The sequence below is a fragment of the Anabas testudineus genome, chromosome 13, assembly GCF_900324465.2.
Source record: "Anabas testudineus chromosome 13, fAnaTes1.2, whole genome shotgun sequence".
NCBI classification, from domain to species: domain Eukaryota; kingdom Metazoa; phylum Chordata; class Actinopteri; order Anabantiformes; family Anabantidae; genus Anabas; species Anabas testudineus.
The window spans coordinates 19,149,125-19,162,199 of record NC_046622.1 but is presented as its reverse complement, the minus strand read 5'-3'; the positions used below and the strand labels follow the sequence as shown (position 1 = coordinate 19,162,199).

The window sequence follows — 13,075 nt, the reverse complement described above, 5'->3', positions numbered from 1 at the left end:
GATAGAAGACACAGGCAAACAATATTAAACACGCTTCTTCCTTACAACAGACCACACACACACGCAGGCTCACGATTTGGGTTTCACTATTTATTTTCTCGAAGACAATCTATCCTGCAGTCTATCCCCCCCCCCCAAAAAAAGAGTTTTGGGCAAACCAACTTTTTTTTTTCTCTCTTCCATTTCATAATTTTAGACTTGAAACCACATGTTTGCTAACAAGGAATGCTGCAAAAAATATCCTTATGTTAAACAGAAGGTTTATGAGCACAATGTGTAATCATTTACTACAGTGTTTGAAGTTAACACAAAATAAATTGGAAAAGGGTAAGCTTGTACACCTAGCTGGTATAAGAGGAAAGAGGAGCACGGGGCTAAGGACTCTGTAAGGTACTAAAAGGTACAGCAAACTTGTTCATGGGTTTATTAATTATCAGGAGAACCCACTCAGGACAACTCCAGTCTGACATGTGGGACACCCTTTGACCTTTGACATGAGGGAGGTTAAACCCCTTTCGTAGTCTAGCTGAGATACATCAGCAGATCGATTACTGCTGCTCCTGAAATAAAGTCCTTATTTTCTCAAGTATCACTAAAAAGCATAATTGGATTACTCTAGAAAGACAACAAAAGGTTGTGGTTGAGTGATGCATATTGTAGAGGTTGTTGGCGGGTCAAAACCTATGTAACCAACCAACACACCTTCAGAAAGACTTCAGGCCTCACTTTGCAGTACATGTGCAAAACCATACAGATTATTTAGCAAATTGGACACTAGTGAGGGGTAAGGGAAGGGGGACACATGTAACATTTAAGCACAGTTTTACTTAAAATGAAAATTACACTGTATCCACAGCCTAAAGAAACTAAAATACCCTAAAAATAACTGTGCTATAGTTTAGTACATGCAAAGGTTATGATTCACAATCCTACGTGAAATGGCCATTGTTCTCTTCTCCCTTGGTGATAAGTCAAAGCTATGGCAACAATACTGCAAAGCAGTGATTTTGCTGTAAATTGAAGGAGAAATAATTAACTCTCACAAGGGGAACGGGTCATTTGGTTGATTATAGTGATGATGTCAGAATTTCACAGCATCAAGCCCATATCTGGTGCGTAGGTTAGGGTTCTGGTGTGAGGGTGGAATACGATCGTCATCAATCACCTTTACAGAAGCAATGAAACTAAAAGCTGAAAATAAAAAATATCATAAAAAGGAACACACTGGAGGCAAAAAGAAAAGCCCAAAAGCCACCAAATGCATCTTAATACAATGCACTGCTGCTCCACACGTGCCAGTAGCATTGTCCAGTGTCAATTAATACTAACTTAACAATAATTCAGAGAAAGAAAAGAAAAGAAAAAAAAAAAAACCTTGTGATGACGATTATTTTTTCACATATCCAAAGTTCTTTCTTTCAGGGATTGGAGGATCAGCCTCTTTCAAAGGCAGAATTTCTTTCCTGAAATCTTTGCTAACCTCATTGTTGCGTTTCTCAATTTTTGTTTCTCTTCAGATGTATTTGTATCTTTTTCCCGTCTCTGCATGCGTTCTCACCCAGCCTTGCATACTCCCAGTCACGCACGCAGCCAAGCACACACAACTCATCCGTCCATTCTCTCGCACACGCGACACGCGCAGCCGGACTCTGGGCCTCGCCCACCAGGGGGAGAGGATGGTGCCCCATCGGGGCGTCTCGTTGGAGGAGATGAACCTGGCTCCTCAGCACTGAGTCCAGACATTCATACACAATGGGTCCATTCACACACATGTCTGATAGCGTGGCCGATTGGGGGAGGGGCACATTGAGGGTGGCGCCCTCTTCTAGTCGGAGGACCGCAGAATTGTGATGGTTCGTGGTTCATCTCAGTTCATAATTAAAGTTATATTCTTTTCTGCATTTTTGTTTCAAGATCTCTTGGTTTCTTATTTTTGGATGTCCTTGGTTTTCCCCGGGCAGACATCAAGTTTTACTTTTTTTTGTTGTCATTTGAAGTAGTTTTCCAAAGACGACAGCTCCAATAACACAGAAGTTATGTCGGCATGTCTCTCAACGCATTCGATGTAGATGTTTTGCTTTTTTGCAACATGTAGCCACTCATTCTCATTCGCACCCACTCGCCATCTCAAACTTCATTTGGGCTGGTTCCCCTGGAATGCCAAATGAAATCCACACATTTTTCTCTCAGATAAGATGCAGCCATGGATCCCACGAGCCAAGCACAATGGATCAAATTTCTCACACTCTCGCTCTTTCTCTCCTAATTTGTTTTATGTTGAACAGAGTGCTGCATCGTGAACAAAACTCCAGAATACCCCAGATGCCGTCTAGAACTGGAATCCCTCGGCTGGCACGTTGGCTGAGTTAAAGCCGTAAGTTCCGCCCTGGATGGCCTCTGGGACGAGGCTGGTGTCTTCATCAATCTGAACGACAAGATAAGGCAGTGTTAACAAACAGACGTGTAGGGAAAGCTAGTGCCATAGTCATACTTTATCATGTCAGAAATTATCAGAAGACTAAATATTTCCAACACTTGTCCATTTCTACAAGGTGTTGGCACTTTTTAAAGTAATACATAGCTATGTAGCGTCAAGCTACACTTCCAACTCTTCCACCTCTCTTTACTATTCAAAGGGGAAAAGTCTGACCAAGTTTTTAAAATGTAAAAAAAGCTGTGAATAATAAATTACAAAACGTAATGAAACGTAAAATTGAGAAATAAACATCCAAGTTTAACTTACATCATCAGATGAGAAGAACTGATCAATGATTTCATATGCCAATTTGTAGATATCTTCATTTTCGTGATTCTGCAGTTGCTCCACCTTTTCCAAACCTGTTAGACAAAAAGACAACGTTTTACAACATTTGACAAGTTACACAAACAGCTGATGCTGAGAAGTAATATAAAACCTCAGTGCTGCAAATAGAGCTCACCTCCGCATTCCTCAATAAGGTTGGCAATTGTTTCAGCCTCGTCATCGGCCATCTTGAGAATATTGCTGAGGCCGTCGAGAACGACCTGCACGACTTGAGCATCCTTCACTGTCAGTAGGTTGCAGAATGGAGGGATCACCTGCTTCTCAATAAGGTGTGCCACCTGCAGATGGCAGAGAGACAATGATATACTGTGTACCAGTAATCTGACATGTCTGACAACATAAGATCTTGTTCAGGGGAGGTTTTTCAGTTTTTGTTGGCATTATATTCTTGACTACGTAAAAAAAAAAATCTAGTCACCAATAAACACGCTAACAGTTTGGCAATTATTCTTTACTGCAGAGGGACCATTTTGCACGAGTTGAAAATTATCTTTTGCTTTAAATTTAATGACTTGTTCTCAATCGCAGTATGAAGATCATACGTGGACCAAACGTATGGGTGAGTGTATATAAATATAAATAAATATATAGAAGGTCTTACCTGATCTTTCCTCCCACTTATTGTCAGGTTGCTGATGGCCCAGGCCGCCTCCTTCTGTGTGCCAAAGTCACCCTAAAATACAAGCAAAGTAAGCTTTACTATGCTCTTCAAAGAATATATCTATATATACATATATCTAATATATAGATATAGATCTATATCTATATATTACATATAGATTAGATATCTATATATATTGCACTTGACACAGAGCATAAACAGAGGATGTATACAAACCTTGTCAAGCAGATGAATGATCATGGGAACTAGCTTGGCGTCAATGACAGCCTGCACCTGCTGCTGGTTGCCTGCTGTGATGTTGGACAGGAACCACACTGCCTCCTACAGGACAGAAATACAAACACATGAGTGAGAGATGTGTCTCTACTGAAGCCATGTACCCCAAGTTAAAGTGTGTGCAGGCTGTATCCAAACTGGAGGAGGCAGGTGTTAAAAGTCACATCTGACAGAATGACCCAGTGCAAAACCAAAACAAATCACATTGTGTTATTAGAATGACACGGCCAGTCATTCCTCCCAATGAGGGCTAAAAACACTTGTCACTTGAATTTGTGTGTCTGAGCTGGATCAGAATCCAGAGGTCTGCTCTGGGAGTTTGACCTCTGGCCGAGACAGAGTGCTGTGGGCGGGGCAAGGGTGTATTTTAGGCTCTAATCATCGACCAGGTCACAAACTGGGGCCTCGTGTTTTTAAATGACCAGTCTCAGATGCACTCCGATATCACCAGAGACACATGGCCTCAGGACCCTTTAGCCACCAACCCAGGGAATCACACACTCAAGCTCATGCACACACACTAGTACCCTCCTCCCCAAACCCACCCTCTGCCTAACTACAACTGCCACAGCCTCTGAGGTCCTCTTCGTCATCTTCATCCTCGCGATTCCTCAAGTTGAGATTTACTGCTATCTGTCCCATCCATTACCTGTCACACAGCATTCACACTAGCACCAAGTCTCTGATTTCATCACTTCCAGACAGCCAACGCAGCATTGAGATAGTCAGATATGATGTATGAGGAGAAGGAGGAGAACGTCTCACCTTGTTGATCTTCTCCTTTGGATGAGTGAGGAGAGCAGGGAAGTGGCTGAGGGCATCACAGTTGAGCACCACCTGGGTCTGTTCATCTGTGCCAGTCACTATGTTCCCAACAGCCCTGAGAGCAGCAGTCTGGATGAGGAGACGAGTTGTGACATTGTTTTTATAATATTGCATTTTTATTTAAATAAAAAAAGTTCAAGTTTAAAAAGGTAGAAGTAGCTTTAATTTCCTATATATCTTTACATCTTATTTTTCCACTGTAGTTTCTAATGTTGAGACACGACATGGCATTGGCAGCATGATTTCTCTGTAATGTACGGTCATGTTTTTATGTGTCAAAGACTGAAATGAACAAAGACTGCTCGCAAATCAGGATTTTTGTTCTAAATAGCACCGGTTTCCTTCCCATACCTGAACTTTGACCTCCTGGTGACTGAGCAGAGGGACCAGATGAGGGACAATGCCAGAGTCGATGACCATCTGAATCTGCTCGTTGCCAGCATCCGTCAGGTAGGACAGAGCCCACACTGTGTCTACCAAGATCTGGAGGTACCAGAACACCAAGAGATTTTAATGAATCCATTTTACTTTATGTTTAGCTTCAGCAGACAGAAATTATTTAGCAGGGAATATGTAATTGGGGCATAGGCACCACGGCATGCTTTAAGTACTCACACTGACATCAGTGTGGTGGATCAGGACGCACAGAGCTGGCAGGATCTGTCAAGAAAATTGAGAAACAGGAGTCATTTGGTGAAGAAAATGAGCAAGGTTCCTATGTGATCCATGAACATTACCCTCATTCATATATGCACATTATGGGAACATTTACTGCATTTACACAGTAAATTTGCCCATAATTTACCAGTTTGGGTGAAGCACAGATGGAGCTCCAACCCTTTCTGTCAAACATCATCTACTAAACATCTATCTTGGCTTCCAGAAGAAACATTCTCAGCAGCATACAGTCGCAAATCAAGTCAGATTACACTTTGCTGTCTAATCAGTGTTACAGTTTCTGACACGCACTGTATGCCGCATTATTGTCTCATTGAAATGGAGTCTGTCTGATAATATATGTTCCAGCTGGGAGTCCATTCAGAGAATAGTAGGTGAACTAAACATGCACACTGTGCATACATGAAGAATTAAGTTTCTATTAATTAATAAATGAATAAGTAATAAAAAAAGACATAATTGGTCACTGACACACGTTATCTGAAAGATATCGTTATCGATGATGATCTGTACAGCTCATTTTGTTTGTTTCATACACACATACCTCCTGGATCGTCTCCATAGGTGGTGGAGGGTCCTTGTGGCGGCACAGATTGACCATGACCCAGGTGACATTGCGAAGGAAGGTGATGGGGATGGAGGGACTGATGAAAGAGAGGAGAGGCTTGACCACGCCCAAGCTGATCACATAGTCTCTGCACTGAGGCCCATCACCTGGAGAGAACACGCAGATTGAGCTCATGTCTCGGGAACGACTGTATTTTATTCTAAAAGAAACCGTGTTCGCACCAACAGCAACTCACCTATGATGTTGCCCAGGGCCCAGACGGCCTGTTCACACACATTCTGGTGAGGAGAGTGAAGCAGCCTCAGGAAGAGTGGCACAGCATCTACACAAAGGAAACAGAGAGGTGTCAATCATTATTGAACACACCTCATGATGCTTTAGCTCAGGCATGACAATTTGTTCATCGCAGAACTTGTAATGGTCTTATATGCATGATTAATTCTAAATTACTTCACACAGACTGACGCCAAATCAATTAGATAAATTATTATAAAATGTATGACATGAAAACTGATAATAGTGAGGTTCTCTGTGGATCATTTCATCTGGTACTTACTGGACTGCACCACTGCTTGGGTCTGCTCTGACGTTCCTGATGCTATGTTGGTTAGAGCCCAGGCTGCCTCAAACTGAAGAGATGGGCTGTAGAGAGGCGAGAGTGGAGAGATGATGGATGAAAGCAGCAGAGGCAACAGTAAACTAAACAGTAAGAGCACGCCGATGAGTCATTTATGTTCTGCTGTTCCTAGAAGGTAAAAACTGGAACACACTTACATAACTGCAACACGTTCAGATGTAGGCTGGGCTAAACCCTGGTGGTTCATTTGCATAACTTTTAAGTGTATAAACTCAACATGACTTGAAGAAAAAAAACAAAGGAAGTAGACCAACTTGTACTGTAATTTTCACACATTAAAAAAAAAAGCATAATTCACTGCGACATGAAGACCAACAGAGTAACAGCCTGCTTACTTGTCATCTCTGTCCAGGCAGTGGACCAGTATAGGAAGGATCCCAGATTTAATCAGGTCATCTATGGGAGGGTTACGGTCACTGGACAACAATTTCCTGCAAAAACAAGACAAAGCAAAAGATTACTCACACAGCTTTACTGGCAGACAAAAAAAAGTAAAAGTGTCACCACACAAGTCAGTCACAACCCCAGCGACTGACAGGAAGACGCCACATTTATGTGCATCAACGTTACACGCCAGCTACAGCATGATGGCACTTGAGACTAAGCTGCAGTGCAGCATAAACTACCAGTCAAATGTTTTGTTTCTATTACAATATTTACATTTAATGTCTCCATATCCCCAATGAAATTAAAAGCAGGTGCTAAAAGTTCTCAAATGGTTCTGTTCAATATAATTTCATCTCAATGCTCTGCCAAAGTAGTCACCCTTTGCAGATATAACAGCTGAACGCCCTCTGCACTGAAAATTGAATAGCCATTATTGATATTCTTCCCAAAACTGCAACAGAAGATCCTACAAATTATGTACAAGGTACAAGGTACAGGGCAGCGTGAGGAGGTCTTGCCTAAGGACCCCTACTGGAGGTAGACCACAGCTGGGATTTGAACCCCAGTCTCCCACATGGGAGGCGGTGATTTTACCACTACACTAACCAGCCGCAAACTATTTAAATTTGTATAATATTGGAAAGAATGTAGTGTTCTAAACCTCTTGACCGGTAGTGTATTGAAGCCGAGCTGAATAAGTTTGGTGTGAAAGCACTTGTAGACATTTAGCATTAAGTCCACTATGACTGTAGAGCCTACGCGTGTAAGGGTGTGTGCTCCTACCTGGCAGCCTGCACAGCACTCAGCTGGACTCCCTGGTTATCACTGGTGGCATTCTACAAAACAAGAAAACTTCCCCTTTATACTCCATTGCAATATACTGCAGTCAGACAGATAATAAATGAATAATGACAAAAACGCATAATTCAAATCCATTACTTACTTGTACTATTGCTTCAAGAGAGGTGTTTTGCTGAAATATAAATTTTGAAAAGTCATCAGTCAGCAATCATGCTTTGACACATTTGCATCACAGAGTGCATAATGTGACAAGAGTAAAAGATGGAACCTGTGAGTGTTAAAACAGTGCTTTGGCAAGAAAGAGCAAGTCAGCACTGTTAAACATAGCAGTGCACACTCAAACATCTGAATACACAGAAAAACGCATATGGTGGCAGCACCAAATTTGCTTTGCATTAAAAATAGTGTTTCCTGAATTTGCTTTTGTATGTGAAGTTGACAAAGCAGGAGCAAAAGCCACCAAAATATACCATTTTGGCAAAACACTGACTTGCATTCTCACACCAATTTGATGTTTTGGTGTAACACTCAGGAAGGTGGACATGCAGGCCAGCATTCAACATCAACTGCCAACTGGCATGCTCACTTCATGACCGTCTAAAAAGGCATTCAGACCCCAGCGTGGGCTGCCTATGGTAGGCGCCCTGAGTATCACTTTCAATTACATAAATTTATTTGAGAGAAAAAAAAAAAAAACATTACCAGCGAAACCTCAAAAAAAGGCTGGACATAGACTCTCAACAAAAGTTAAAACAATCTGTGTATTTACATTCCATGGCTGTGGGAGAAGATTAAACAGTGTTGATGACAAATGAAGAAATTTAAAAGAAAGCTGGGGGACACTGGGAGCATATCAGAAAAGGCTGTTAGTCAAAATGCTCAGAGGCTCCAATTATCCATATTCAAAGAGCCGACCACAAAATGGGTGAAACACTGAATAAAATGATAATATCCTCAAGGCAACACAATCAGTGTGTTATTCTAAACCAAATGAAAACAGCCCCGCAGTGGTTACTGCTTTAAGTATTTAAACTAGCACACTTTTCCACAGAAGCCTCTCTAATGTCATGCTGTGAGTCAGAGGAGCATGTCGTTGTTGATATATTGCTAAGCAGCCCATTTGGAGTCAGTCCTCTCAACACCACAAGGCAGTTAGTGTGGCTGAATGTCTGCATGTACATTTTTATTCCAACAATGCCAACAAGACCAGAGATGTTTTGGTGGGTCAGTATCGGTGGGACTCTTGACCGATTCATTTTTGGTGACACTCTAAAGTGTGCAGGTCTCATGTGTGCCAACCACTGCAGAAATTAAGAAACAGCCAAGAGACATTTACTTTTAAGCTTAAAGCTTCTGCAGCAACTGAGGTTCGACATAAAATGAAGGGCCTGAACAATATATTGACCATAATATCAGTTTATTTGTTCCTGGTTACCCACTTAATTTTCTTGACTTCTCCTTCTTAAACAATCCTAGGAATACTGTGTTCCAAAGGCCCACTAATGACAAGGAAAGGTTATGGTCGGTGCACTGTACCTTGTCTACTAAGGAAGTTGTAAAATAAGTATGTGTCCGACTTCAGACACAGCAACCAGCACAAAGAAAAACAAACTCAATGTTTGTTCACACTTGTGCCCCACCCAACTGGCATTGACCAAGTAGAGCCCATCACATTGGTAAAATGTCAGCATGTCATAAACCAGTGATACAAACCTAAAGTGGGGGGAAAAAAACACTGGACAAGCATGAGAGCAGCAGACAGCAGACTGTATGTGCCAAGCTGTCGTTCCTACTTCTTCAGCAGGACCTTACTAGACCTACACACAACACACTACACTTATGACATAAAATTGCTTGATCTTCTAGCAGCAGCAGGCACATTTTCAGAGGAACACACACACACACGTACCGATTTGAAATCTCCATCGACATCAGAGTCCTCACAGATGTCCTCGTGGGGCACGTTTCTTCTCTTCAAAAGGTGCTCGTCTCTTTTATTCTGTGATGGAGGGAGTAGAAATAACACGTCATGCATATTCCCACAGAAATCCTGGCTGATAAAGAAAACTGTCTTTCAGTAGAAACGGCAGATAAAAGGCTGGAATGGGTTGCAAAAATTGAAGTTACTGAGAGTCACTGGGTGATGGTGTTAATATCAAAATATAACACAAAGCGATTACCTTTCTGAGTTCCACCACTACCTCTGTCCTCTGTCTTCTCATAGTCTGTGGAAGAGAAAGAATATTAACATAAAATAACTTCAATCCAAAACTGCCTTTGCCCAAGAGAATATGACGAGCTATGACATTAAATTCATCTGAGATCAGCACCCAGTGTGTGTGGTCAGAGATGATACCTGAAGCATAAAGTCAACAGGCCACACTCGGCATATGACAGCACCCGAACACACTTAACACCCGTCTGACCCACTATGACTCAGCTTATGTTTCAGTAATACCATTTTATGCAGCTTAAACAAATTTGTGTGTGCTACAACAAAAACGTACAAAGTAAAGAGGTGAAATTCACTCTGTTGCCAATTTGTCAGACCCCACAAACTAAAACCAGGGCAACACTGCGACAAATCCTACCTTGATCAAAGTTATGATGTTCAGGTTTGGTTGAAAATGCTTTAGAGAGATACAGATTTTGATATATATCACGTTTCCAATACTTCCGTCTACTCACACTGCTTTATTTGACCTGGACAAAATATCAGAAACACAGCTCTTCCTACAAACTAGATTCTCTCAAATGAACATGAAGTTGAACTACAATACTTTTAACACATACAACATCTGCTTGCACGAAACCCGGCTTTCACAGAGGGAGATTTATTGCAGGAATACTGTTCTCAGCCTGCAACACTACAAGAAAAGTGCACTGAGCAGAGGCCTTAACACGTACTTCATGAGCAGGAGGTTATTGCTTTAGTGAACACAGAATGGATGTTTATGTGTAGTCCTTGTATTGACTACTGACAGACTTTAACCATGGTGCTGATAAATAGTTGAGCTTACTAACAGGTTGCTAAGCGAGACAACTCATGATTAGGGGCCTAACTCTCTCTAGAAGCTACTTGTCAAACAGGATGTATGAGAATATCCTCTTCACATGCCCGCCTGAAAACCCCATGTCCTGCTCAGATTATTGAGGCAGAGGCATGTTGGTCTTACTGTGAACCAACCGGGAACTTGTGGCTCCACGTTAGCCATCGTGTAGCTTTGATCCATCCGTCATGTGACGGTGTATCTAGCCGCTCGCATTAACCTTGTTTTGTAGGCATGAGTGACGTTAGTGAAGCACGGATTGAAAAATTAACACTACGCCACTATTTTAAAAGACCCAGGTAACCGGCCAGCTAAGATGCTAAGTGGTTTCCGCCATTGTTTTTGGTGATAAAGACGGGGGATGGGTGGAACTGCGGCCACCAGCACCACCAAGCCCCAACTACCGAGCTTCACGGTAGCTTGCGAGTAGGCTAGCAGGCAGGGCAGCTAGCTGTAGCATCAAAATAGCGTTAATCTGCGCTCCTGTTCGCTTGCCAATCAAACAAGCGTCCCCCAAACACCACCTAAAAGTATGGGGTATATTAAGTTGAATGTTTAACACGTCCACTAGCTAACGCACCGAGCTAAAGCAGTGCGGTGGGTGATATGCTTCAGTTAAGCTAGCACGTCCCCCGTGGGCCTGGCTAGCTGCTAGGTTAGCTAGCAGAGCACATCCAGCGGATGCAACAACTCTTGACTTGCTGTTCTGACATGTTTTATAACCGCCGCCGCCGCCTCACGGCGCAACGAAGCCCGTGAAAGCCAAGGCGACATCGACCGGCCAACGCCAGCGACCTAAATGTGGTGAGCTGCGGAGGCCGGGGCCGAGGCTCCGAGCGCGAAGTTCACGATGGTGGAAATTAGAAACGACGTCACAGGGAAGCCAGCGGGCGAAGCTGGCCGCGAACACGGCGGCGGCGGCGGCGGCGGCGGCGAGGAAACGAGGAGATCCTCGACGCCGATCTGCACAACTTTTACCTCCAAATCACGGCCCTTATTCTTGAAATTCTTCAGCCGCTGGTTGTCCAGTTTCTCGTTGTCGGCCATGTTAGCAGTTGTGGTTGCGTTGGATACAGTAAAACTCGTGGATTTAGCTGGTGAGCTGCCCCCTTTCTAGTTCCCTTTTCTCAGCCTTCGTTAGCGGACTATTTTTTGCTGCTGTCCGCGGTGCATACTGGGAATGCCGGTGGTGGAGGGCAGCCTCGCTCTGGCGTAGAAGAAGGGTGGGGAAACCCCGCTCACTGCTATTGGTGCGTCTGCAGAGCGCGACACACACCGACACGCAGCCGCTGCATATGTTGGATCACTATTTCTAATGCTTAGCTACATTATGTGCATTTATTTTGTAGACTGTAGTTTGTGCTGATGTTTTGCTTTGTCTTGATGTCTTGTTTTTACTTCGCAGCCCGTATGAAATATTTGATATGCCTCTAATTACCATACAGTTCAACAGCAGCACAAACTAGAGTCATAACATGAACATCTCTCTAAATAGCTCTATTATTATAACGTCCATTAAGGTAGATTTACTGAAGGGATACTTTGCTTTAGTTGCATTTAACGACTAGTTTGTCAATAACGCTTTTATACACTGTTGACAGATCTCTACTATGATGACAATGATGAAGATTAAGATGTTATTTTTCAAAATAACATGGCAAACAGAATAAAGCAGATGGGACAAGTCAAGGTCAAGAAGCCACATGATTGACCTCTCCTCATCTTAAGAAAGAAATATAAACATATCTTAAGAACATAAATGGCCAAAAGAACAATAAGGGTTAATGTATAATAATCACAAACAAATAAAAAGAAAAAGGGAACTAAATATTTAAAGGAAAGAGCTGGAAGAAAGTTAGTTACTCATAGTGATGGCAGTTTCTTAATAAGCTTTTAAAAACTGGTGGTGGTGTGAAATGGTGTGAAAACACAACAATATTGGAGACAGAGAATTGAGAATATGTATTTATACAGTATATTTACACAAGAGAACAACAGAGGGGTTCTTGGAGTTTGAGAACTGTTGCTGGACCTAGAAACATTTGGCTGCTGCACACTACATACACTTATTACACTTGATACATGTTATTATATGTGTGTGTTATATAGTAGATAGGCTAAACCAGAACTGGATGATAAAAACTAAAATATTACTGATAATTACTGTGGTATTCACCAGTTACAACTACACAGAGGCACAGAGTAACTTCTCCTTTCCTCTCGATGTGCTCCTCTGTAGGGAACCATTGTCTCACACTATAATTGGTACAGCCTGGAAGAACAATGATCAGTGATTGTTGTGCTGACTCAGCTATACCACTTGGTTTTCTGCTGTCCATTATTCAGGTAAGTGCAGATTACATTTAGTTTTTAGTCGATTAAATGATAATGCACAAATAGTGAGATG

The 13,075-nt window shown here is 42.2% G+C and overlaps 1 protein-coding gene across 1 annotated transcript; it reads right to left on the bottom strand.

Moving 5' to 3' along the window:
* Nucleotides 1–1,991: 1,991 nt before the first annotated feature.
* Nucleotides 1,992–11,842, bottom strand: LOC113168336 (importin subunit alpha-3). The gene is made up of 17 exons (XM_026369357.1): nt 11,647–11,842; nt 9,799–9,843; nt 9,528–9,617; nt 7,761–7,790; nt 7,601–7,653; nt 6,766–6,861; nt 6,350–6,435; nt 6,029–6,115; nt 5,770–5,939; nt 5,163–5,207; nt 4,899–5,030; nt 4,488–4,616; nt 3,663–3,767; nt 3,426–3,497; nt 2,940–3,102; nt 2,744–2,838; nt 1,992–2,425 (listed from the first exon to the last, which is right to left on the bottom strand). Exons 1-17 carry the CDS (start codon nt 11,713–11,715, stop codon nt 2,330–2,332), a joined length of 1,563 nt encoding a protein of 520 aa, XP_026225142.1. The 5' UTR covers nt 11,716–11,842; the 3' UTR covers nt 1,992–2,329.
* Nucleotides 11,843–13,075: the final 1,233 nt, after the last annotated feature.

Bases quoted from the DNA above. Each gene is read 5' to 3' on its own strand.
- LOC113168336 (XM_026369357.1), bottom strand. From the start codon at position 11,715: ATGGCCGACAACGAGAAACTGGACAACCAGCGGCTGAAGAATTTCAAG. The intron at 9,844-11,646 runs GTAAAAGTTGTG...TCTCTTCCACAG, and splicing joins ATAAGGGCCGTGATTTGGAG to ACTATGAGAAGACAGAGGAC. The intron at 2,839-2,939 runs GTGAGCTCTATT...TTTGTCTAACAG, and splicing joins CCTTATTGAGGAATGCGGAG to GTTTGGAAAAGGTGGAGCAA.